General features: G+C 35.8%; 2 protein-coding genes across 2 annotated transcripts in view; one reads left to right on the top strand and one right to left on the bottom strand.

Annotated features, from left to right (window-relative positions):
* Positions 1-15,280, top strand: part of LOC106093608 (putative gustatory receptor 36c) — a 59,129-nt gene extending 43,849 nt beyond the window's left edge. Inside the window, exon 2 of the mRNA XM_013260699.2 lies at positions 15,117-15,280. Within this exon, the coding sequence (XP_013116153.2) occupies positions 15,117-15,278 (162 nt within the window). The 3' untranslated portion in view covers positions 15,279-15,280. The remainder of the gene's footprint in view (positions 1-15,116) is intronic.
* The window catches only part of LOC106093607 (uncharacterized), a 97,102-nt gene continuing 81,574 nt past the window's right edge, over positions 11,999-27,526 (bottom strand). Inside the window, exons 2-4 of the mRNA XM_059370163.1 lie at positions 20,777-21,072; positions 19,332-20,707; positions 11,999-12,321 (exon numbers count right to left, since the gene is read on the bottom strand). Coding sequence (XP_059226146.1) covers positions 19,393-20,707; positions 20,777-20,943 — 1,482 coding nt within the window. The 5' untranslated portion in view covers positions 20,944-21,072 and the 3' untranslated portion in view covers positions 11,999-12,321; positions 19,332-19,392. The remainder of the gene's footprint in view (positions 12,322-19,331; positions 20,708-20,776; positions 21,073-27,526) is intronic.

Below are 27,526 nucleotides of genomic sequence, written 5' to 3'. Positions count from 1 at the left end.
TTTATTTTTTTGCATTTTTTAGCAAAGGGGGTAACCTTAGCAAAATTTTCAATTTTCGATGAAAAAAAATATTTTGAGTTGAGTTTGCAGTTTTAAACTTTATGGCAAAAAATGAGGTTTGACGCTACTCCTGTGTTGTTTCCTCAAAAAACAAGCTCAAAATCGCACAACGAAATCTTAAAATTCGATTTATTTTAGGCCTGAAATTCTCAAGGTCGAAAACGCTGTAACTCCTTCGTTTTTTCGAATTTAGAAAATATAGCAGCATTCCGCAGTTCGAAATTCCCAGACGAATCGTATAATAAACAAAACTCCTTAAAATTTAACATTTTTATTTTTTTGCATTTTTTTAGCAAAGGGGGTAACCTTAGCAAAATTTTCAATTTTCGATGAAAAAAAATATTTTGAGTTGAGTTTGCAGCTTTAAAGTTTATGGCAAAAAATGAGGTTTGGCGCTACTCCTGTGTTGTTTCCTCAAAAAACAAGCTCAAAATCGCACAACGAAATCGTAAAAATCGATTTATTTTAGGCCTGAAATTCTCAAGGTCGAAAACGCTGTAACTCCTTCGTTTTTTCGAATTTAGAAAATATAGCAGCATTCCGCAGTTCGAAATTCCCAGACGAATCGTATAATAAACAAAACTCCTTAAAATTTAACATTTTTATTTTTTTGCATTTTTTTAGCAAAGGGGGTAACCTTAGCAAAATTTTCAATTTTCGATGAAAAAAAATATTTTGAGTTGAGTTTGCAGCTTTAAAGTTTATGGCAAAAAATGAGGTTTGGCGCTACTCCTGTGTTGTTTCCTCAAAAAACAAGCTCAAAATCGCACAACGAAATCGTAAAAATCGATTTATTTTAGGCCTGAAATTCTCAAGGTCGAAAACGCTGTAACTCCTTCGTTTTTTCGAATTTAGAAAATATAGCAGCATTCCGCAGTTCGAAATTCCCAGACGAATCGTATAATAAACAAAACTCCTTAAAATTTAACATTTTTATTTTTTTGCATTTTTTTAGCAAAGGGGGTAACCTTAGCAAAATTTTCAATTTTCGATGAAAAAAAATATTTTGAGTTGAGTTTGCAGCTTTAAAGTTTATGGCAAAAAATGAGGTTTGGCGCTACTCCTGTGTTGTTTCCTCAAAAAATAAGCTCAAAATCGAACAACGAAATCGTGAAAATCGATTAATTTTAGGCCTGAAATTCTCAAGGTCGAAAACGCTGTAACTCCTTCGTTTTTTCGAATTTAGAAAATATAGCAGCATTCCGCAGTTCGAAATTCCCAGACGAATCGTATAATAAACAAAACTCCTTAAAATTTAACATTTTTATTTTTTTGCATTTTTTTAGCAAAGGGGGTAACCTTAGCAAAATTTTCAATTTTCGATGAAAAAAAATATTTTGATTTGAGTTTGCAGCTTTAAAGTTTATGGCAAAAAATGAGGTTTGGCGCTACTCCTGTGTTGTTTCCTCAAAAAAACAACCTCAAAATCGCACAACGAAATCGTAAAAATCGATTTATTTTAGGCCTGAAATTCTCAAGGTCGAAAACGCTGTAACTCCTTCGTTTTTTCGAATTCAGAAAATATAGCAGCATTCCGCAGTTCGAAATTCCCAGACGAATCGTATAATAAACAAAACTCCTTAAAATTTAACATTTTTTTTTTTTTTGCATTTTTTTAGCAAAGGGGGTAACCTTAGCAAAATTTTCAATTTTCGATGAAAAAAAATATTTTGATTTGAGTTTGCAGTTTTAAAGTTTATGGCAAAAAATGAGGTTTGGCGCTACTCCTGAGTTGCTTCCTCAAAAACAAGCTCAAAATCGCACAACGAAATCGTAAAAATCGATTAATTTTAGGCCTGAAATTCTCAAGGTCGAAAACGCTGTAACTCCTTCGTTTTTTCGAATTTAGAAAATATAGCAGCATTCCGCAGTTCGAAATTCCCAGACGAATCGTATAACAAACAAAACTCCTTAAAATTTAACATTTTTATTTTTTTGCATTTTTTTAGCAAAGGGGGTAACCTTAGCAAAATTTTCAATTTTCGATGCGAAAAAATATTTTGAGTTGAGTTTGCAGTTTTAAAGTTTATGGCAAAAAATGAGGTTTGGCGCTACTCCTGTGTTGTTTCCTCAAAAACAAGCTCAAAATCGCACAACGAAATCGTAAAAATCGATTTATTTTAGGCCTGAAATTCTCAAGGTCGAAAACGCTGTAACTCCTTCGTTTTTTCGAATTTAGAAAATATAGCAGCATTCCGCAGTTCGAAATTCCCAGACGAATCGTATAACAAACAAAACTCCTTCAAATTTAACATTTTTTTTTTTTTTGCATTTTTTTAGCAAAGGGGGTAACCTTAGCAAAATTTTAAATTTTCGATGCGAAAAAATATTTTGAGTTGAGTTTGCAGTTTTAAAGTTTATGGCAAAAAATGAGGTTTGGCGCTACTCCTGTGTTGTTTCCTCAAAAAACAAGCTCAAAATCGCAAAATGAAATCGTGAAAATCAATTAATTTTAGGCCTGAAATTCTCAAGGTCGAAAACGCTGTAACTCCTTCGTTTTTTCGAATTTAGAAAATATAGCAGCATTCCGCAGTTCGAAATTCCCAGACGAATCGTATAATAAACAAAACTCCTTAAAATTTAACATTTTTATTTTTTTGCATTTTTTTAGCAAAGGGGGTAACCTTAGCAAAATTTTCAATTTTCGATGAAAAAAAATATTTTGAGTTGAGTTTGCAGCTTTAAAGTTTATGGCAAAAAATGAGGTTTGGCGCTACTCCTGTGTTGTTTCCTCAAAAAACAAGCTCAAAATCGCACAACGAAATCGTAAAAATCGATTTATTTTAGGCCTGAAATTCTCAAGGTCGAAAACGCTGTAACTCCTTCGTTTTTTCGAATTCAGAAAATATAGCAGCATTCCGCAGTTCGAAATTCCCAGACGAATCGTATAATAAACAAAACTCCTTCAAATTTAACATTTTTATTTTTTTGCATTTTTTTAGCAAAGGGGGTAACCTTAGCAAAATTTTCAATTTTCGATGCGAAAAAATATTTTGAGTTGAGTTTGCAGTTTTAAAGTTTATGGCAAAAAATGAGGTTTGGCGCTACTCCTGTGTTGTTTCCTCAAAAAACAAGCTCAAAATCGCACAACGAAATCGTAAAAATCGATTTATTTTAGGCCTGAAATTCTCAAGGTCGAAAACGCTGTAACTCCTTCGTTTTTTCGAATTCAGAAAATATAGCAGCATTCCGCAGTTCGAAATTCCCAGACGAATCGTATAATAAACAAAACTCCTTCAAATTTAACATTTTTATTTTTTTGCATTTTTTTAGCAAAGGGGGTAACCTTAGCAAAATTTTCAATTTTCGATGAAAAAAAATATTTTGAGTTGAGTTTGCAGCTTTAAAGTTTATGGCAAAAAATGAGGTTTGGCGCTACTCCTGTGTTGTTTCCTCAAAAAACAAGCTCAAAATCGAACAACGAAATCGTGAAAATCGATTAATTTTAGGCCTGAAATTCTCAAGGTCGAAAACGCTGTAACTCCTTCGTTTTTTCGAATTCAGAAAATATAGCAGCATTCCGCAGTTCGAAATTCCCAGACGAATCGTATAATAAACAAAACTCCTTAAAATTTAAAATTTTTATTTTTTTGCATTTTTTTTAGCAAAGGGGGTAACCTTAGCAAAATTTTCAATTTTCGATGCGAAAAAATATTTTGAGTTGAGTTTGCAGTTTTAAAGTTTATGGCAAAAAATGAGGTTTGGCGCTACTCCTGTGTTGTTTCCTCAAAAACAAGCTCAAAATCGCACAACGAAATCGTAAAAATCGATTTATTTTCGGCCTGAAATTCTCAAGGTCGAAAACGCTGTAACTCCTTCGTTTTTTCGAATTTAGAAAATATAGCAGCATTCCGCAGTTCGAAATTCCCAGACGAATCGTATAATAAACAAAACTCCTTAAAATTTAACATTTTTTTGCATTTTTTTAGCAAAGGGGGTAAACTTAGAAAAATTTTCAATTTTCGATGAAAAAAAATATTTTGAGTTGAGTTTGCAGTTTTAAAGTTTATGGCAAAAAATGAGGTTTGGCGCTACTCCTGTGTTGTTTCCTCAAAAAACAAGCTCAAAATCGAACAACGAAATCGTGAAAATCGATTAATTTTAGGCCTGAAATTCTCAAGGTCGAAAACGCTGTAACTCCTTCGTTTTTTCGAATTTAGAAAATATAGCAGCATTCCGCAGTTCGAAATTCCCAGACGAATCGTATAATAAACAAAACTCCTTAAAATTTAACATTTTTATTTTTTTGCATTTTTTTAGCAAAGGGGGTAACCTTAGCAAAATTTTCAATTTTCGATGAAAAAAAATATTTTGAGTTGAGTTTGCAGCTTTAAAGTTTATGGCAAAAAATGAGGTTTGGCGCTACTCCTGTGTTGTTTCCTCAAAAAACAAGCTCAAAATCGCACAACGAAATCGTAAAAATCGATTTATTTTAGGCCTGAAATTCTCAAGGTCGAAAACGCTGTAACTCCTTCGTTTTTTCGAATTCAGAAAATATAGCAGCATTCCGCAGTTCGAAATTCCCAGACGAATCGTATAATAAACAAAACTCCTTCAAATTTAACATTTTTATTTTTTTGCATTTTTTTAGCAAAGGGGGTAACCTTAGCAAAATTTTCAATTTTCGATGCGAAAAAATATTTTGAGTTGAGTTTGCAGTTTTAAAGTTTATGGCAAAAAATGAGGTTTGGCGCTACTCCTGTGTTGTTTCCTCAAAAACAAGCTCAAAATCGCACAACGAAATCGTAAAAATCGATTTATTTTAGGCCTGAAATTCTCAAGGTCGAAAACGCTGTAACTCCTTCGTTTTTTCGAATTTAGAAAATATAGCAGCATTCCGCAGTTCGAAATTCCCAGACGAATCGTATAATAAACAAAACTCCTTAAAATTTACCCTTTTTTTTTGCATTTTTTTAGCAAAGGGGGTAACCTTAGCAAAATTTTCAATTTTCGATGCGAAAAAATATTTTGAGTTGAGTTTGCAGTTTTAAAGTTTATGGCAAAAAATGAGGTTTGGCGCTACTCCTGTGTTGTTTCCTCAAAAAACAAGCTCAAAATCGCACAACGAAATCGTAAAAATCGATTTATTTTAGGCCTGAAATTTTCAAGGTCGAAAACGCTGTAACTCCTTCGTTTTTTCGAATTTAGAAAATATAGCAGCATTCCGCAGTTCGAAATTCCCAGACGAATAGTATAATAAACAAAACCCCTTAAAATTTAAAATTATTATTTTTTTGCATTTTTTTAGCAAAGGGGGTAACCTTAGCAAAATTTTCGATTTTTGATGCAAAAAAATATTTTGAGTTGAGTTTGCAGCTTTAAAGTTTATGGCAAAAAATGAGGTTTGGCGCTACTCCTGTGTTGTTTCCTCAAAAAACAAGCTCAAAATCGCAAAATGAAATCGTGAAAATCGATTAATTTTAGGCCTGAAATTCTCAAGGTCGAAAACGCTGTAACTCCTTCGTTTTTTCGAATTTAGAAAATATAGCAGCATTCCGCAGTTCGAAATTCCCAGACGAATCGTATAATAAACAAAACTCCTTAAAATTTAACATTTTTATTTTTTTGCATTTTTTTAGCAAAGGGGGTAACCTTAGCAAAATTTTCAATTTTCGATGCGAAAAAATATTTTGAGTTGAGTTTCCAGTTTTAAAGTTTATGGCAAAAAATGAGGTTTGGCGCTACTCCTGTGTTGTTTCCTCAAAAAACAAGCTCAAAATCGCAAAATGAAATCGTGAAAATCGATTAATTTTAGGCCTGAAATTCTCAAGGTCGAAAACGCTGTAACTCCTTCGTTTTTTCGAATTTAGAAAATATAGCAGCATTCCGCAGTTCGAAATTCCCAGACGAATCGTATAATAAACAAAACTCCTTAAAATTTAACATTTTTATTTTTTTGCATTTTTTTAGCAAAGGGGGTAAACTTAGCAAAATTTTCTATTTTCGATGAAAAAAAAATATTTTGAGTTGAGTTTGCAGTTTTAAAGTTTATGGCAAAAAATGAGGTTTGGCGCTACTCCTGTGTTGTTTCCTCAAAAAACAAGCTCAAAATCGCAAAATGAAATCGTGAAAATCGATTAATTTTAGGCCTGAAATTCTCAAGGTCGAAAACGCTGTAACTCCTTCGTTTTTTCGAATTTAGAAAATATAGCAGCATTCCGCAGTTCGAAATTCCCAGACGAATCGTATAATAAACAAAACTCCTTAAAATTTAACATTTTTATTTTTTTGCATTTTTTTAGCAAAGGGGGTAACCTTAGCAAAATTTTCAATTTTCGATGCGAAAAAATATTTTGAGTTGAGTTTGCAGTTTTAAAGTTTATGGCAAAAAATGAGGTTTGGCGCTACTCCTGTGTTGTTTCCTCAAAAAACAAGCTCAAAATCGCACAACGAAATCGTAAAAATCGATTTATTTTAGGCCTGAAATTCTCAAGGTCGAAAACGCTGTAACTCCTTCGTTTTTTCGAATTTAGAAAATATAGCAGCATTCCGCAGTTCGAAATTCCCAGACGAATCGTATAATAAACAAAACTCCTTAAAATTTAACATTTTTATTTTTTTGCATTTTTTTAGCAAAGGGGGTAACCTTAGCAAAATTTTCAATTTTCGATGAAAAAAAATATTTTGAGTTGAGTTTGCAATTTTAAAGTTTATGGCAAAAAATGAGGTTTGGCGCTACTCCTGTGTTGTTTCCTCAAAAAACAAGCTCAAAATCGCAAAATGAAATCGTGAAAATCGATTAATTTTAGGCCTGAAATTCTCAAGGTCGAAGGGGGTAACCTTAGCAAAATTTTCAATTTTCGATGCGAAAAAATATTTTGAGTTGAGTTTGCAGTTTTAAAGTTTATGGCAAAAAATGAGGTTTGGCGCTACTCCTGTGTTGTTTCCTCAAAAAACAAGCTCAAAATCGCAAAATGAAATCGTGAAAATCGATTAATTTTAGGCCTGAAATTCTCAAGGTCGAAAACGCTGTAACTCCTTCGTTTTTTCGAATTTAGAAAATATAGCAGCATTCCGCAGTTCGAAATTCCCAGACGAATCGTATAATAAACAAAACTCCTTAAAATTTAACATTTTTATTTTTTTGCATTTTTTTAGCAAAGGGGGTAACCTTAGCAAAATTTTCAATTTTCGATGAAAAAAAATATTTTGAGTTGAGTTTGCAGCTTTAAAGTTTATGGCAAAAAATGAGGTTTGGCGCTACTCCTGTGTTGTTTCCTCAAAAAACAAGCTCAAAATCGCAAAATGAAATCGTGAAAATCGATTAATTTTAGGCCTGAAATTCTCAAGGTCGAAAACGCTGTAACTCCTTCGTTTTTTTCGAATTTAGAAAATATAGCAGCATTCCGCAGTTCGAAATTCCCAGACGAATCGTATAATAAACAAAACTCCTTAAAATTTAACATTTTTATTTTTTTGCATTTTTTTAGCAAAGGGGGTAACCTTAGCAAAATTTTCAATTTTCGATGCGAAAAAATATTTTGAGTTGAGTTTGCAGTTTTAAAGTTTATGGCAAAAAATGAGGTTTGGCGCTACTCCTGTGTTGTTTCCTCAAAAAACAAGCTCAAAATCGCACAACGAAATCGTAAAAATCGATTTATTTTAGGCCTGAAATTCTCAAGGTCGAAAACGCTGTAACTCCTTCGTTTTTTCGAATTTAGAAAATATAGCAGCATTCCGCATTTCGAAATTCCCAGACGAATCGTATAATAAACAAAATTCCTTAAAATTTAACATTTTTATTTTTTTGCATTTTTTTTAGCAAAGGGGGTAACCTTAGCAAAATTTTCAATTTTTGATGAAAAAAATATTTTGAGTTGAGTTTGCAGTTTTAAAGTTTATGGCAAAAAATGAGGTTTGGCGCTACTCCTGTGTTGTTTCCTCAAAAAACAAGCTCAAAATCGCAAAATGAAATCGTGAAAATCGATTAATTTTAGGCCTGAAATTCTCAAGGTCGAAAACGCTGTAACTCCTTCATTTTTTCGAATTTAGAAAATATTGCAGCATTCCGCAGTTTGAAATTCCCAGCCGAATCGTATAATAAACAAAACTCCTTAAAATTTAACATTTTTATTTTTTTGCATTTTTTTAGCAAAGGGGGTAACCTTAGAAAAATTTTCAATTTTCGATGCGAAAAAATATTTTGAGTTGAGTTTACAGCTTTAAAGTTTATGGCAAAAAATGAGGTTTGTGTTGTTTCCTCAAAAAATATTTTGAGTTGAGTTTGCAGCTTTAAAGTTTATGGCAAAAAATGAGGTTTGGCGCTACTCCTGTGTTGTTTCCTCAAAAAACAAGCTCAAAATCGCACAACGAAATCGTAAAAATCGATGTATTTTAGGCCTGAAATTTTCAAGGTCGAAAACGCTGTAACTCCTTCGTTTTTTCGAATTTAGAAAATATAGCAGCATTCCGCAGTTCGAAATTCCCAGACGAATCGTATAATAAACAAAACTCCTTAAAATGTAACATTTTTATTTTTTTGCATTTTTTTAGCAAAGGGGGTAACCTTAGCAAAATTTTAAATTTTCGATGAAAAAAAATATTTTGAGTTGAGTTTGCAGCTTTAAAGTTTATGGCAAAAAATGAGGTTTGGCGCTACTCCTGTGTTGTTTCCTCAAAAAACAAGCTCAAAATCGCAAAATGAAATCGTGAAAATCGATTAATTTTAGGCCTGAAATTCTCAAGGTCGAAAACGCTGTAACTCCTTCGTTTTTTCGAATTTAGAAAATATAGCAGCATTCCGCAGTTCGAAATTCCCAGACGAATCGTATAATAAACAAAACTCCTTAAAATGTAACATTTTTATTTTTTTGCATTTTTTTAGCAAAGGGGGTAACCTTAGCAAAATTTTAAATTTTCGATGAAAAAAAATATTTTGAGTTGAGTTTGCAGTTTTAAAGTTTATGGCAAAAAATGAGGTTTGGCGCTACTCCTGTGTTGTTTCCTCAAAAAACAAGCTCAAAATCGCACAACGAAATCGTAAAAATCGATTTATTTTAGGCCTGAAATTCTCAAGGTCGAAAACGCTGTAACTCCTTCGTTTTTTCGAATTTAGAAAATATAGCAGCATTCCGCAGTTCGAAATTCCCAGACGAATCGAATAATAAACAAAACTCCTTAAAATTTAACATTTTAATTTTTTTTTGCATTTTTTTAGCAAAGGGGGTAACCTTAGAAAAATTTTCAATTTTCGATGCGAAAAAATATTTTGAGTTGAGTTTGCAGCTTTAAAGTTTATGGCAAAAAATGAGGTTTGGCGCTACTCCTGTGTTGTTTCCTCAAAAAACAAGCTCAAAATCGCACAACGAAATCGTAAAAATCGATTTATTTTAGGCCTGAAATTTTCAAGGTCGAAAACGCTGTAACTCCTTCGTTTTTTCGAATTTAGAAAATATAGCAGCATTCCGCAGTTCGAAATTCCCAGACGAATCGTATAATAAACAAAACTCCTTAAAATGTAACATTTTTATTTTTTTGCATTTTTTTAGCAAAGGGGGTAACCTTAGCAAAATTTTAAATTTTCGATGAAAAAAAATATTTTGAGTTGAGTTTGCAGCTTTAAAGTTTATGGCAAAAAATGAGGTTTGGCGCTACTCCTGTGTTGTTTCCTCAAAAAACAAGCTCAAAATCGCAAAATGAAATCGTGAAAATCGATTAATTTTAGGCCTGAAATTCTCAAGGTCGAAAACGCTGTAACTCCTTCGTTTTTTCGAATTTAGAAAATATAGCAGCATTCCGCAGTTCGAAATTCCCAGACGAATCGTATAATAAACAAAACTCCTTAAAATGTAACATTTTTATTTTTTTGCATTTTTTTAGCAAAGGGGGTAACCTTAGCAAAATTTTAAATTTTCGATGCGAAAAAATATTTTGAGTTGAGTTTGCAGTTTTAAAGTTTATGGCAAAAAATGAGGTTTGGCGCTACTCCTGTGTTGTTTCCTCAAAAAACAAGCTCAAAATCGCACAACGAAATCGTAAAAATCGATTTATTTTAGGCCTGAAATTCTCAAGGTCGAAAACGCTGTAACTCCTTCGTTTTTTCGAATTTAGAAAATATAGCAGCATTCCGCAGTTCGAAATTCCCAGACGAATCGAATAATAAACAAAACTCCTTAAAATTTAACATTTTAATTTTTTTTTGCATTTTTTTAGCAAAGGGGGTAACCTTAGAAAAATTTTCAATTTTCGATGCGAAAAAATATTTTGAGTTGAGTTTGCAGCTTTAAAGTTTATGGCAAAAAATGAGGTTTGGCGCTACTCCTGTGTTGTTTCCTCAAAAAACAAGCTCAAAATCGCACAACGAAATCGTGAAAATCGATTTATTTTAGGCCTGAAATTCTCAAGGTCGAAAACGCTGTAACTCCTTCGTTTTTTCGAATTTAGAAAATATAGCAGCATTCCGCAGTTCGAAATTCCCAGACGAATCGTATAATAAACAAAACTCCTTAAAAATTAACATTTTTATTTTTTTGCATTTTTTTTAGCAAAGGGGGTAACCTTAGCAAAATTTTCAATTTTTGATGAAAAAAATATTTTGAGTTGAGTTTGCAGCTTTAAAGTTTATGGCAAAAAATGAGGTTTGGCGCTACTCCTGTGTTGTTTCCTCAAAAAACAAGCTCAAAATCGCACAACGAAATCGTAAAAATCGATTTATTTTAGGCCTGAAATTCTCAAGGTCGAAAACGCTGTAACTCCTTCATTTTTTCGAATTTAGAAAATATTGCAGCATTCCGCAGTTTGAAATTCCCAGACGAATCGTATAATAAACAAAACTCCTTAAAATTTAACATTTTTATTTTTTTGCATTTTTTTAGCAAAGGGGGTAACCTTAGAAAAATTTTCAATTTTCGATGCGAAAAAATATTTTGAGTTGAGTTTACAGCTTTAAAGTTTATGGCAAAAAATGAGGTTTGTGTTGTTTCCTCAAAAAATATTTTGAGTTGAGTTTGCAGCTTTAAAGTTTATGGCAAAAAATGAGGTTTGGCGCTACTCCTGTGTTGTTTCCTCAAAAAACAAGCTCAAAATCGCACAACGAAATCGTTAAAATCGATGTATTGTAGGCCTGAAATTTTCAAGGTCGAAAACGCTGTAACTCCTTCGTTTTTTCGAATTTAGAAAATATAGCAGCATTCCGCAGTTCGAAATTCCCAGACGAATCGTATAATAAACAAAACTCCTTAAAATTTAACATTTTTATTTTTTTGTAACTCCTTCATTTTTTCGAATTTAGAAAATATAGCAGCATTCCGCAGTTCGAAATTCCCAGACGAATCGTATAATAAACAAAACTCCTTAAAATTTTACAATTTTATTTTTTTGCATTTTTTTAGCAAAGGGGGTAACCTTAGCAAAATTTTCAATTTTCGATGAAAAAAATATTTTGAGTTGAGTTTGCAGCTTTAAAGTTTATGGCAAAAAATGAGGTTTGGCGCTACTCCTGTGTTGTTTCCTCAAAAAACAAGCTCAAAATCGCACAACGTAATCGTGAAAATCGATTTATTTTAGGCCTGAAATTCTCAAGGTCGAAAACGCTGTAACTCCTTCGTTTTTTCGAATTTAGAAAATATAGCAGCATTCCGCAGTTCAAAATTCCCAGACGAATCGTATAATAAACAAAACTCCTTAAAATTTAAAATTTTTATTTTTTTGCATTTTTTATGAAAGGGGGTAACCCCTTTGCGAAAAAATTTTATTAATAGGACTACCTCTTATCACAATAAAAATCGTTATGGCTGAGAGTAAAAACTATGTCTTGTTAATTTGTAATAAACTTACCAGCTTTGCATTCCATAGAAAAAAAAAAACACTCCATAAAATACATTATCAATTATTTATTACCAATTAATTTTAGCCCTTTAATCATAGAAAATTAATTTTGTATATCCATATAACTTCAGAGGTTAGTTTGGTGTTTTCAAGTAGTTCAAAAAGCGTCGCACAACCTTTTGAATGATAGCTCTGTGCTACTATTGCTCTCGATTACTAGCCCTAATGCCATTTCGCTGTGATTATCATAAAGGAGATTTTTATACCTCTTCCTCGACAACCGTGTACAGTGCAGTGTTGAGTTTGGCCTGGTTTGGTCTCAGCCCCATGATGTTGAGAATAGATTTCCATTACACAACCTCAAGAAGCCATAATTTGCATATGAAAATTTCGGCAGTTATTTGTCTGGTGCGTTTTCTAGTCCTGTTAGCATCGGTCACTTAGCAGTAGCTTAAACGCGGCTCACTTATGATACCCTCAAAGAATTTGCACAATCTATGAAAAAATTTTGTTTAGTAAATGACCATGGCATACAAAGATGGAGCAACATTTAGAGCACGCCTTAAGATCATAATTTGTGTGGAGCTCTATTGCCAATATAGGTCTGTTTATTGGCAGAGTTGAACTATGCGTTGAATCCAAATTGGAAAATCCTTTGGAATAAGTCTTGATGGCCATTATGTGTAATATACTCAACATTGTCATATCACATTTTAACTTTTGTGTTATCCATATAAATGCTTTATTGGAGGTCATTGATTGTAAAGCGAGAAAAATTTTAAAGTAACCCCATCGTCTGTGACGCCTGGGCTATATTCCAACTGCTGCTTTGGAGCACAAGAGTGCCAATTCGTGCCATTATAGCCTATGATGCTGAACGCGTTCGAATCCTGGCGAGAACATCGGACAAAGCGGTGTTTATCCCCTCTGAATGATGCCAACATTTGCTAGGTACAATGCCATGCATGGTCATTTAAAAATTTTTTCTCCAAAGAGGTGTCGCACTGCGGGACGCCGTTCGGACTCGGCTATAAAAAAAAGGTCCCTTATCATTGAGTTTAAACTTGAATCGGAAAGCACTCATTGATGAGTAAGAATTTGCCCCTAATCGGTTCTTGGTGGTAATGTTCTTCCTTAGGGTAATGTACCTCAGACATTTCGACTCAAATATGGATATCAAATTCGTTCTTTATTTCCAACGGTCTCGCTGGATACTTGGACCTAAATTTTAAAACCATATTCGTTTTCTGGTCTCCAATACCTTTCATTTGATACCCTAATTGTGCCCATCGGAACACTTTCGGATATGGGTGGCGTTTTTGGGGTTAGGGGGAGGATCCGTCTCCACCCGATATCAAAAAATTATATAGCCTATGTTTGCTTCCAGACAAACGTACACAATCTATGAAAAAATTATGAAAATTGGTTCAGCCAAGTATCATATGGTCATAATGGGTCTAATTATGTTTTTGAGGTTTGGCGTGACCACCTTTACTTCGATCTGATTTTGTATGTCAGATTCGAAATTTACTCCCGAATACCTTTCATTTAAGCCCCATATTGAAATGAACATCCAATGTGTATGTTTGGGAGAGTTTTGGGGATGGGGCGGCCCGATGGATATTTGGCCCCAAATTTTAATACAATATTCGTATTCTACTCTCCAATACCTTTCATTTGATACCTATATTGTCCCGATCGGTCCACTTTTGATTTTTGGTTGTGTTTTTGGTATAAGGGGGAGGATCCGTCCCCCCTTCCGATATTCGAAAAATTATATAGCCTATGTTTCCTTCCAGACCAACCTACATAATAAGCGAACATTTCGAGAAAATCGGTTCTGCCGTTTTTCAGTCTATACGGAACAAACAAACCGAGGCCCATATATCCGTGATTGGCTTATGCCCCCCTTTTTGGGCGTTTTTGTGGGGGTGGGGTGACCTTCCATACTTTTACATGAATTTGTATGCCAGATTCGTTATCCACTCCAGCATGCTTTTCATTTGATACCCATATTGTCCTTATCGGTACACTTCAGATTTTGGGTGGTGTTTTTGGGGAAACGGTGGAGGGTCCATCCCCTTCCTTTATCAATAAATTATAAAGCCTATTGCTAATTCCTGACCATATTCGTAATGTACTCCCGAATACCCTTCATTTGAGTCCCATATTGTCATTTTATTTTATGGGGTTTTGGGGCTGGGGCGGCACCCCAGGTACTTGGACCCAACTTTTATTATGAAATTCGTACTCTACTCTTTAATACCTTTCATAAGAATCCCATATTGTCCCGATCGGTTCAGTTTTATTTTTGGGTAGTACTTTTGGGGTAAGGGGGAGGGTCCAAATTTTAACAAAATTATTTGTAGCAAAAACATTTTACTTAAATTCGGAAAAAGACGTTGGCAAATGTTCTTTTATGACAAAATTTCGTCTTTCGACAAAATTTCTTCTTCCAAAAAAATTCCCAATTATGCAAACTGTTCCATTTCGAGAAAATTTCCCGCAAACTTCTCACCTATAAATAAAAAGCCTCTTTGGAGAGAGTTTTTATATGGCATAGTCATAGTTGCCAGCATTAGGAGGGGAAAACCACCGCTGAATATTTTTTTTCTGATGGTCCCACCAGGGTTCGAACCCAGGGGTTCAGCGTCATAGGCGGACATGCTAACCTCTGTGCTAAGGTAGCCTCCAATGAAAAAAATTCATCGATTTGAAAATATTTCTCATTCCGACATTCCATTTCGTTAATATTTCAACTTGTGACAAAATTTTCCATGATAAAATTTCCTATATTGATAAAATTTCCCCAACCAAATTTAACATTTTAACAAAATTTCCAATATGGACAAAATTTCCTTTTTTCATAAAATTTCCCATGTTGAAAACATTTTTTCATTTTGACAAAATTTTACATTTTGAGAAAATTTCCCACAATTTTTACAGTATTTCCATTTTTAATAACATTTCCCCTTGTGACAAAATTTCTCATTAAGACAAAATTTGCCTTTTTTATAAAATTTCCCATTTTGCCAAATATTTCCCATTTTGCCGAAATTTCCCATTTTGAAAAAGATTTTGCTAGAAGCATTTGACTGATTTCGTGTATCGTGATTTTCATTTTCGACCAAGAAAAATCATCAGCAGGAGATGTCAACTAGAGTAAGACTAGAGTAAGTTGTAAAGCACTCCTCTGAATGTGAACAGGGCTCTTTGTAATTTATTTATTTTCCTTTTTTTCGACATCAACTCTGCTTAACTCATTTTTCTTCACTTTTCTTTCATTGCAGTTTAAAAATTTCTCCCTGCAATTGGCCAAATTCCCGGTGGAAATGAAATTGGTTGGACTATTCAAATTTGATCGTTCGATGGCCTTCTCTATATTTGGCTCAACCATATCGAATGCCATAGTTTTAATACAATACGATTATAAGAATAATTCAGATGAGTAATAAAAGAAAGAAAAAAAAAAAAAGACAAAACATTAACAAAAAGGTGTTTGCTTTCAAAATGCACTACAAAGGGGGGAAAAACGAGCTTATAATTGCTCAACTGCACCTTAGAAAGGATATTGCACACCTTTGCCTTGGAAGACCACTGGTTGGGTCTTGGGCCATCCACACCCGCTAAGCATGCATGACCATTGAAGAGAATTGCTATCATTAGCTCTAAGGAAGTGGCTGTTCCTTAGGTTTGGCCTAATTGTCCCATGACCCAATTCATTGGCTAAGTTTTATTCCATTATTATTGGAAAGTAAATATAAGGACACGCATTGGCCATTTGCATTGCTGCAAAATGTGCTCTTCGTTCATGGCTTCTCATTGCATGTCATGCTGCCATCCTAATAATATGAAATTATTTCTTCACTTTCACTTTCATTGTGATCTCACCTTAAAAATGATGTCCTAGTTTTGAAAGAAAGCAAATAAGACTGGAAGCTAGTCCATTATACTAAGAGCAAAATGCCATTAGTTTAAATTATATGGAAGGAGATAGAAAGGATGAAAGGACCCCAAGGACATAGGGTGTAATAATTTCTTAATTTTTTTTAAATTTGTTTTAAAATTTAATTTTTTAAAAATTTTTTAAAATTATGTTGTGGTCATGTGGTTTATAGAAAGGATGGAAGGACTCCAAGGACATAGGGTGTAAAATTTTCTTAATTTTTCTTTAACTTGTTTATAAATTAAATTTTTTTTAAATTTTTTTTAAATTTTTTAAAATTATGTTGTGGTCATGTGGTTTATAGAAAGGATGAAAGGACTCCAAGGACATAGGGTATAATATTTTCTTAATTTTTCTTTAATTTTTAAAAATTTTTTAAAACTATGTTGTTATCCTCACTACAGATACACTCTGGTCACCTAATGGCAAAAAGTCATTAGTTTAAATTATAAGGACGGAGACAGAAAGGACCCCAAGGATAAAAGGTGTAAAAATATCAATTTTTGTATACCCTCCACCATAGGATGGGGGTATACTAATTTCGTCATTCTGTTTGTAACACCTCGAAATATGCGTCTGAGGCCCCATGAAGTATATATATTCTTGAACGTCATGTCTTTTTAAGTCGAGCTAGCCATGTCCGTCCGTCCGTCTGTCTGTCGAAAGCACGCCAACTTTTGAAGAAGTAAGGCTAGCTGCTTGAAATTTTTTTAAAAATTCAGGAATTGGCGCTTGGATACAAATGCCAAAACTGAACTGCTGCAAGATCTTTGTGTGCCAATATGCTTAGGCGCGAAAAACTTCTTTACGAACAGCGTCTGCGTACTAAGTTTCTTGCTACTACACAAGGAAGTAAGAGCTTCTGGTCGTTCATGAAAAGAGTAAAAGGTAGTTCTTCATCTATTCCAACTCTTATTAAGGACGATCAAACGTTCACTGACCTGATATATTTGCAGGGAACTCTTCCCTGCCGGATAGCAATCAACCACTCCCCTCAATCGAAAATGTATCTGGCATCAGGCCACAAATATTTTTTTTCTAACTCGTGGAGTTAAAAGGGTTCTTGAAAATCTTGACGTAAATAAATCTCCGGATGGCATTGTCTTAAGCAAGTGTTCTTCGACGCTCGCTCGTCCATTACGCAACCTTTTCAATCTTGCCTACCGTGCGGGAGTCTTCCCAGTGCGTTGGAAGGTTGCGAACGTTCAGCCAATACCCAAGAAGGGTGAGGCAAGCAACCCGGCGAATTATCGGCTAATTGCGATATGCTCCGCGCTCTCCAAGGTCATGGAGAGCATGGTTAATCACCATCTTGGGAGGTTTTTAGAGTCTAATGGCCTTCTTAGCGACCAACAGTATGGGTTCCGCAGAAATCGCTCTACGGGTGACCTCATGGCACTTTTGTCGGAACGTTGGAATCGCTCAATCCACCAGTTTGGTGAGAGTAAGGTTGTGGCTCTGGATATCTCCAAAGCATTTGATAGGGTCTGGCATGGTGCACTACTATCAAAGCTTGTCGCATTTGGTGTCGGTAATAGCTTCGATCGATTTATTTCGAGCTTTCTCACAGATCGAACTACTCGAGTCGTTATAGATGGGTTCTCATCCAATGATCACAAATTGACCGCAGGTGGGCCCCAGGGCTCTGTTCTTTCTCCTTCTCTTTTCTAATTTTCATCAACGATATGTTGGGTCAGACATTGAATCCGATCGACTCATTTGCGGACGACAGTAATCTCTGGCATTCGTACTCATTCGACCATAGGCCAAGTCTTCCAGAGATTGAAGACAAGAGGCGGGTTATGGACGATACACTCTGACAGGATTTGCTTGCCATTTCTGAGTGGGGTCGAATGAATCGAGAAAATTTTAATGCACGGCAGACTCAGTGCTGCTTGTTGTCACACAAACGATTCGCTGACCCATTACGATCACCTTTGTCTATCAACGTTGTAGATGTTGAGCAATCAAAAGCTCTTGATATTCTGGGCATGAAAATACAAAGTGATGTCCGTTGGGCTAAACATGTATTCGAATTGTCGAAAGAAACATTCAAGTGTTTAGGCTTCCTTAAACGGTGTAAGAATTACTTCACTCCGTCTGATCTTGATACGGATACATGGAGTACAACTCACATGTATGGGTTGGAGCTTCAAAATCATACCTGGAGCTACTGCACCGTGTGCAGAGGAGAGCGATGGCGTTGATTGGGGACTGTGGGGTATCCAACTCTATTGCCTCGCTTTATCATCGTCACAATGTGGGTTGTTTGGCGCTGTTCTATCGGTACTTTCATGGTGTGTGTTCGTCTGATATTCGATACTAGACATTGCAGGAACTCACAGCCGGTTTTGATTAATTGGCCAGCGGACCCCACAATGCAATATAGAGAGAATTCTTATTTCGCCCGAACCGTTCGTATGTGGAATCGACTCCCGGCTAATGTTTTTCCCACCCACTTTGACATCCAAAGATTTAAGACAAATGTCAATAAGCACTTCATCCTCCCCCCCCCACTCCCCCCCTCCAATTCCTAATTTCCTCTCGCTTACGCAATGCACTGCATTCATAGGGGACATCACCTGAGTGTTGGCTGACAGAAACAAAAAAAATTTCGTCCGATTTGACTGAAATTTTGCACGTGGTGTTTTGGTATCACTTCCAACCACTTCGCTAAGTATGGTTCAAATCGGTCCATGTTTTGGTATAGCTGCCATATAAACCGATCTTGGGTCTTGACTTCTTGAGCTGCTGGAGGGCGCAATTGTCATCCGATTTGGCTAAAATTTTGCAAGAGATGTTTTGTTATGACTTTCAATAACTGTGCTAAGAATGGCGCAAATCGGTCCATAACCTAATATAGCTGTAACATAAACAGATCTTGGGTCTTGACTTCTTGAGCCTCTAGAGGGCGCCATTCTCATTCGATTTGGCAGAAATTTTGTACAACGGCTTCTCTCATGACCTTCAACAAACGTGTCTAATATGGTCTGAATCGATCAATAGCTTGATACAGCTCCCATATAAACCTATCTGATATAGCTGCCATATAAACCGATCTTGGGTCTTGACTTCTTGAGCCCCTAGAGGGCGCAATTCTCAAGCGATTTGGCTGAAATTTTGCATGAGGAGTTTTCTTATGTCTTTCAATAACTGTGCTAAGTGTGGTTCAAATCGGTCTATAACCCGATATAGCTGCCATATAAACCGATCTGGGATCTTGACTTCTTGAACCTCTAGAGGGCGCAATTCTCATCCAATTTGGCAGAAATTTTGTACAACGGCTTCTCTCATGACCTTCATCATATGTGTCTGATATGGTCTGAATCGATCTATAGCTTGATACAGCTTCCATATAAACCTATCTTCCGATTTTGCTTCTTGAGCCGCTACGAGGCGCAATTCTTATTCGAATGAACTGAAATACAATGTTCAGCGTTCCTTTATGGTCCAAATTGGACTAAAACTTGTGTGTTTTTTTTTAATGTGTTTGATTTTTTTTTTTTAATGTTAAACTTATGTTCTGATTACCTTAACTACAGATATACACTTTGGTCACCTGGTAAAAATTTCCTAACTCCATTCCTTTCACCCTTTGCACTCTTCATTTCGCTGTATGCCTAGGGAAATTTTCTTTGATATGTGGTTTCACCATAACGACTGTCTCGCCTCAACTCCGAGCTGGGCACATCATCATCAAAATCTGCATGGTCGTCCACATTGGAGGGCAGCGAAATCCATTTTATGGTGGGCGATACTGAAACTATGGTTGCTCGACGTATGGGAGCAGACATAACAGCCGATGAAACCATGGAATGGGTGGAGGACCAAGGCACAGGACCCTGGTGAGCTGCTGAGTCTTCAGCATTGTTCTTCGGGGGGTAACGGTGATAATTTTGAGAAGAAGGCTGCTTGAAACCATGATCACTTGGAGGAGCATAGGCAGGTGATTGATTGGGGTATTTGTGGTCCAGAAAAGGATTACGTGTTGTGGAATAAAAAGACCCGGAAACTGATGATGCTGCTGCTGCCATCATCTCATCATGGGAATGATGTTGTATGGGTGTCACAGCTGGCGTATATTCATGATGAGCAGAAGGATGATCCTTTGAAGAGCCCATATAAACTGGCGGTTGTTGTTGATTCACCAAGGGATTTTCATTTAACAAAGGCTTAGGAAACTCCTGGGATGAAGGATTGTAGGCTGCCACCGCTGGTATATGTTCTCCAGGATAATTATGCTGTAAATGTTGTTCATAGACATCGGGTTGATGGGGATCATAAGCTGAAGGCGGCCTTTGATGTTGCACTTCTGCCGGTGCAGCATGATGATTTTGATATTGTGCTACGACTGGAGGGGCAGCAGGAGCTTGTTGAACTGGTCTGTTAGGCAAAACTTCCATAGGCTTATTCACACTGCTATAAGGGGATTGCAGATTCACATAGGGTTTCATGGCTTCCATAACTTGCGAAGAACTAAAGGCTGCCGAGGCCAACATATCTGCTGGCTGCATTACAATATTGGCCTCATTGGTAGCTACCACTCCAGCCGCTGAAATGCCACTACTTTGCTCGCGCGAATTCATTTCCCCCATTTTATTAAGGCTTTTGCGACGTATATCTGGGGTCATGACCATAACAGTGGGATGCATATAATCCATGTGATCTTTTATACAGTTCTGCAGTAGATTGACAAAAAAGAAGAAAGACAACAGAGTCAATGCGGTCATGGTGGAGCTATGGCTGCTGCGCTTTCTAGCTCCTCCGGACTTTTTCTTTCCCCCACCAGCAGGTTTTGCAGACACATGAACCGGTGCATGATATGCAGGTGGGGGTCCACCATAACCAGTGCCTGCAGCAGAGTGATAAGAATAATCACCCATGGGTGCATGAGCTTGAGGACCCGTATGGTAGTCATATTCCATGGGCTCTGGACTAGTGATAAAGTAAAAAGACCAAAATTTCCATTAAAATAAGAGTAGTGGCAACATTTTCATTTATTACCCATAGCCCGAGTGTGCTGAACCTCCTCCCTCCCAGGCTCCATTTAAATTCGTGCTGGAAGCCACCAAATGACGAAACGGATGCACCGAATGTGGACGTGGCCTGGAGCTGATGTGAGCTGTATATTCTGGATAGTAGGTATTCACATAAGAGTCTTCGTAGGCCATGTTTAGGCTTGAATTCCCCGAAGAACTGTCTAACTTCACTAGTGGCACACAACTGAGCGGCTATGATGACAATTTTGTCTTGTATGCATTGAAAGAACGAATTTCTTTGTCATCCAAGCGTTTAAAAGACTGGCAAGGCATGACAAACATCTTAAGTGGAGCATTGAAAATAATGGAATATGCAGCTGTAAACTAAGACTTCTGATTAAACATTAACGGAAAACTTGAGACAGACATTAGACTTGCAAAGCAGAGGAAGGTCTAAAAAGTTTATAATGGAGTAGCATTTTAACGAAAAATTAAACAAAAATTTAAAAAAATAATATTTAAGGAAAAAATAGAAAAAAAAAAATAAAATTTAATATAAATCTACAAACAAAAATCAATTTGTGTTTGTTTGTTAGTTCCGTATAGACTCAAAAAAACTGAACTGATTTTCTTGAAATTTTCGCACATGGTGCGGAATTGTACCGTGGTTAAAACAGGGTACTACATCTTTTGATAACCGACGGCCGGCGGACCCTCCCCTTTACCTTCATTATCAAAAATGATAAATCTCGGAGATGGGTCCACCGATTTTAGCAAAAATTTTGTATGCCACCTTATGGCATTGGCATCAAATTTTGGAGACTTGGGGGGACGCCCCATCCCAAAACCTACCCGAACGGACATGCTTACCGATTGGGACAATATGGGTATCAAATGCATGGTATTTAAGAGTAGAGTACAAACTTGGCATAAAATTGTCAAACTAAGTGGCGTGGTGATCCCCAAATAACCTGGGGGGACGCCCCATCCCAAAATCCACCCGAACGGACATGCTTACCGATTGCGACAATATGGGTATCAAATGCAAGGTATTTAAGAGTAGAGTACAAACTTGGCATAAAATTGTCAAACTAAGTGGAGCGGTGATCCCCAATAACCTGGGGGGACGCCCCATCCCAAAACCCAGCCGAACGGACATGTTTACCGATTGGGACAATATGGGTATCAAATGCAAGGTATTTAAGAGTACAATACAAACTTGGCATAAAATTGTCAAACTAAGTGGGGCGGTGATCCCCAAATAACCTGGGGGGACGCCCCATCCTAAAACCCACCCGAACGGACATGCTTTCCGATTGAGACAATATGGGTATCAAATACAAGGTATTTAAGAGTACAGAACAAACATGGCATAAAATTGTCAAACTAAGTGGCGTGGTGATCCCCAAATAACCTGGGGGATGCCCCATCCCAAAAACCCACCCGAACGGACATGCTTACTGATTGGGACAATATGGGTATCAAATGCAAGGTATTTAAGAGTACAGTACAAACTTGGCATAAAATTGTCAAACTAAGTAGCGCGGTGATCCCCAAATAACCTGGGAGGGACGCCCCATCCCAAAATCCACCCGAACGGACATGCTTACCGATTGCGACAATATGGGTATCAAATGCAAGGTATTTAAGAGTAGAGTACAAACTTGGCATAAAATTGTCAAACTAAGTGGAGCGGTGATCCCCAATAACCTGGGGGGACGCCCCATCCCAAAACCCAGCCGAACGGACATGTTTACCGATTGGGACAATATGGGTATCAAATGCAAGGTATTTAAGAGTACAATACAAACTTGGCATAAAATTGTCAAACTAAGTGGGGCGGTGATCCCCAAATAACCTGGGGGGACGCCCCATCCTAAAACCCACCCGAACGGACATGCTTTCCGATTGAGACAATATGGGTATCAAATACAAGGTATTTAAGAGTACAGAACAAACATGGCATAAAATTGTCAAACTAAGTGGAGCGGCGATGCCCAAATTACCTGGGGGGACGCCCCATCCTAAAACCCACCCGAACGGACATGCTTTCCGATTGGGACAATATGGGTATCAAATACAAGGTATTTAAGAGTAGAGTACAAATTTGGCACAAAAATTGTCAAACTAAGTGGAGCGGTGATCCCCACCCCCAAAAATATCACCCAACAGGGGTATCAATGAAAGGTATTTAAAAGTAGAGTAAAAATTTTACATAAAACTTTATTCCATGGTGCCAACTTTCCCAAAATAATGGAAAAACAAGTAAAAGCGAGCTAAATTCGGCCTGGCCGAATCTTATATACTCTCCACCATGGATCACATTTGTCAAGTTCTTTGAAAGACTTTTTCAAATAGAAAAACACCTCATCCAAAATTTCAGTCAAATCAAGGAATAATTGTGCCCTCCAGAGGCTCAAAAAGTCAAGTTGGGAGATCGGTTTATATGGCAGCTATGTCAGGTTATATACCGATTTAGACCATACTTGAAACACTTATTGGAAGTCATACCAAAACGACATATGCAAAATTCCAACCAAATTGGATAAAAATTGCGCCCTCTAGAAGCCCAAGTAGTCAAAGCGTAAGATCGGTTTATATTTAGACCAAACTCAGGTTATAGACAAATTTGGAGCGTATTTGGCACAATTTTTGGAAGTCGTAACAGAACACCACATGCAAAATGTCAGCCAAATCGGACAAATATTGCGGCTTGTAGGGACCTAAGATGTCAAATCGGGAGATCGCTTTGTATGGGAGCTATATCTGGTTAAAGACCGATTTCGAGCGCACTCGGCACAGTTGTTGGAAGTCCTAGCCGAACACTACATGCAAAATTTTCGGATAAATTTGCGGCTTGTAAGGGCGCAAGAAGTCATATAGGGAGATCGATTTATATGGGAGCTATATCTAAATCTGAACCGATATTACCCATTTGCAACCGCCAAAGACCTACATCGATATTGAGTATCTGTGCAAAATTTCAAGCGGCAAGCTTTACGCGTTCGACCTCTATTCAATGTTCCCATTCATAACTACTCAAGTAAAAAAAATTATTTTCAGGGTCATGAACTACAATGACTGCCATAACACATGTGTAGGGTCAGTTTTATGATGACATTTGGATCAAGTATTAATTTTGAGAAATCATGTTGAACACATAACCAACGTGTTATGAATTCTATTAACCCGCTTTTGGCCAACTCATCTTCCTTTATGTGTGTTTCGTCCTCCTACATTTACCATACAAAAAAAAAGGCATTTCAATACAATTGGGTATATGAATCAAGGTCATCCTATGAGAGAGCTCTTACGCTGATAGACATCTTGCACAAGGTGACCCATTGGCCTTACCACAATTTGACTTCAATTAAGTGCGTAAACACATGGAAAACCACTTATACGAGTACACAACAACAAGGAAAAAAAGTCTGCAGTGTCCTTCGGCTAAGGACTCCTCTCAATTGCTTAATTTTTCATTTTATTTGTTGGGACAACAGAAATTATTTGCCTACCATGTGTTTGTTATTGTTGCTGTGGTTGTTGCTGGTTTGGTTTTGGGTTTATTACATTCAAATGAATTCATTTACTTGTAATAAATTGTTAAATCACCACAAATGAAAGCGAAGGCGATTGAACGCTATGAAATGAAATAAGGAAGGAAGGCTAGCTTAAGTACTTTTTAACATAACTCTGCTCATAACAAGCAGACGACGACCATGGCCGGTCATATTCAGCACCAGTTGCGAATTTGTTAGAGGTGTGGCGTCTAAAAATAGTAAAACCAACATGTAATGTGTTGTTTGGGGAAAAATCGTTTTTTTTTTCAAATTGTTGGCAATAAATTTTCCTTTGCAAAAGGATTGTTAAAATTTTATTTCTATAGAAAATTTTGTCAACATTTTTTTATATAAAAACATTTTCTATAAATTTTATCTCAATGAAACATTTCTTTAGAATTTTCTTCTAAAAAAGTTTGTCATAAATTTTTTTTATAAAAAATTTGGGCTGCAAATTTTCTATAAAAAAATTCGGCAGCAAATTTTCTATAAAAAATGTTGGCAAAAAATTTTTTATAAAAAATGTTGGCAAAAAATTTTCAATAAAAAAATTTCGCAAAAATTTTTCTATAAAAAATTTTGGCAACAAATTTTCTATAAGAAATTTTGGCAAACAATTTTCTATAAAAAAATTTTGGCAAACAATTTTCCATAAAAAAATTTTGGCAAAAAATTTTCTATACAAAATTTTGCCAAAAAATTCTATAAAAAATTCTATAAAAAATTTCTATAAAAAAATTTGGCAAAAAATTTTCTATAAAAAATTCAGGCAAAAAATTTTCTAAAAGAAATTTTGGCAAAAAATTTTCTTGAAAAAAAATTGGCAAAAAATTTTCTAAAAAAAATTTTGGCAAAAAATTTTCTATAAAAAAATTTGGCAAAAAATTTTCTATAAAAAATTTAGGCAAAAAATTTTCTATAAAATTTTGACAAAAAAATTTTGGCGGCAACAAATTTTCTATAAAAAAATTTGGCAAAAAATTCTATAAAAAATTTTCTATAAAAAAATTTGGCAAAATATTTTCTATAAAAAATTTAGGCAAAAAATTTTCTAAAAGAAATTTTGGCAAAACATTTTCTTCAAAAAAAATTTGGCAAAAAATTTTCTATACAAAATTTTGGCAAAAAATTTTCTATACAAAAATTTTGGCAAAAAATTTTCTATTAAAAATTTTGGCAAAAAATTTTCTATACAAAAATTTTGGCAAAAAATTTTCTATACAAAAATTTTGGCAAAAAATTTTCTATTAAAAATTTTGGCAAAAAATTTTCAATAAAAAAATATGGCAACAAATTTTCTATAAAAAATTTTTATGTAAAAATTTTGGCAAAAAATTTTGTATAAAAAATTTGAAAAAAAAATTTTGTATAAAAAATTTGAAAAAAAAAATTTTGATAAAAAATGTTGCCAAAAAATTTTCTATCAAAAAATAATTTAGTCAAAAATTATCAAAAATCGAAATTCTTGCATGGCTGTTTTAAATTGGTTATATCTCCTTGGCTATGCGTCCTAGAGGGAAATGGCTCTTAATTCGTGACTCTATCAAAAATGTATGGAGTAAAGTGTCTTCCTTTTTCCCTGGCAAATGAAAATTTGCCCATAACCATTCTATTAAGGTACAGGGACGAACTTCTCATAAGTGCTGTATCTATGAGTGCTGTCCGATTCAAGTTTTAGCTCAATTACAAGGGACCTCCTTTTTATAGCCGAGTCCAAACGTGGTGTTCGTGGAGAAGTTTTTACATGGCATAGTGCCTCACAAATATTGTAGCATTAGGAGGAGGAAAAACCCCGCCGCAATTTTTTATTTTAGTTTCTCGCCAGGATTTGAACCCTGGCGTTCAGCATCATAGACAGACCTGTTAACCTCTATGCTAAGGTGGCCTCCAAGATTCGTCTTTTTTTCAAATATCTTTCATTTGAGCCGCATTTTGCTATAGTTTGAGGCATGTGTATGGAGGGAGCCCTGAAAATTATCGGCATCGTGATTCACTCTCAAATACCATTTATTTAAGCCCCAAATTGCCAAGGTGAGAAAATTCGTTCTATATGGAGGTGTTATGAGGGTGGGAGAGCTCCTAGACACTTGGTCACGAAGGTTGATATCAGATTTTTGCTCTACTCCCTTATATTCCCAATATATGAGCCCCATACTGCCAAAGTCGGCAAATATGTGCGGTTTGTTTAGTTACTCTAAAATATTTTTTTTTTAAGGACCATTTCACCATAGTCGGTAATTACGCCCTAAATGAGGGTTTTATTGAGGTGCGGCGGCCCCCTAGTTACTTGATCCCGAAATTAGATATAGGATTCATTCTCTACTCCCAAAGACCTTGCGTTTGAGCCCCATTTTCCCATAATCGGCAAATATGTCCGATTTAAGAGGGGGTAAGGGGGTGGCTCTGGAAAAATTATCAGATTCGTGCTCTACTCTAAATTATCTTTTCTTTGAGACCCATATTGTCATGGTCAATAAATACGCCTTATTTTGGGGGTAGGGAGGCCCCCTAAACACATGGATCCACATTTGAATATCAGATTCGTTTTCTACTCTCGAATACCTTTCATTTGAGTCCCACATTGTTATGATTGGTCCATAGATACCGTTTAAAGGTTTTTAGGGAGGGGCAATTCCCCCCTAATACCCGACCCCAAATTTGGATACCAAAGTTTCTACTCTAAAATATCTTTTTTTAGGCCCATATTGTCATGGTCGGTATATACGCCCTATTTGGGGGTAGGGCGGCCTCCCAAACACTTGGACCCACATTCGAATATCAGATTCGTTTTCTACTCTCGAATACCTTTCATTTGAGTCCCACATTGTTATGATTGGTCCATAGATACCGTTTAAAGGTTTTTAGGGAGGGGCAATTCCCCCCTAATACCCGACCCCAAATTTGGATACCAAAGTTTCTACTCTAAAATATCTTTTTTTAAGCCCATATTGTCATGGTCGGTATATACGCCTTATTTGGGGGTAGGGCGGCCTTCCGAACACTTGGACCCACATTCGAATATCAGATTCGTTTTCTACTCTCGAATACCTATCATTTTAGTCCTACATTGTTATGATTGATCCATAGATCCCATTTGAAGGGTTTTAGGGAGGGGCGGTGCCCCCTGATAGCCGACTTTAAATTTAAACACCAATTTTTTTTATAAAAATTTTTGTCAAACATTTTTTTTATAAATACTCTAGCAATTTTGTTGT

This window comes from Stomoxys calcitrans, chromosome 5 (assembly GCF_963082655.1).
Source record: "Stomoxys calcitrans chromosome 5, idStoCalc2.1, whole genome shotgun sequence".
NCBI lineage: Eukaryota > Metazoa > Arthropoda > Insecta > Diptera > Muscidae > Stomoxys > Stomoxys calcitrans.
This window is presented reverse-complemented; position numbering and strand designations above follow the sequence as displayed.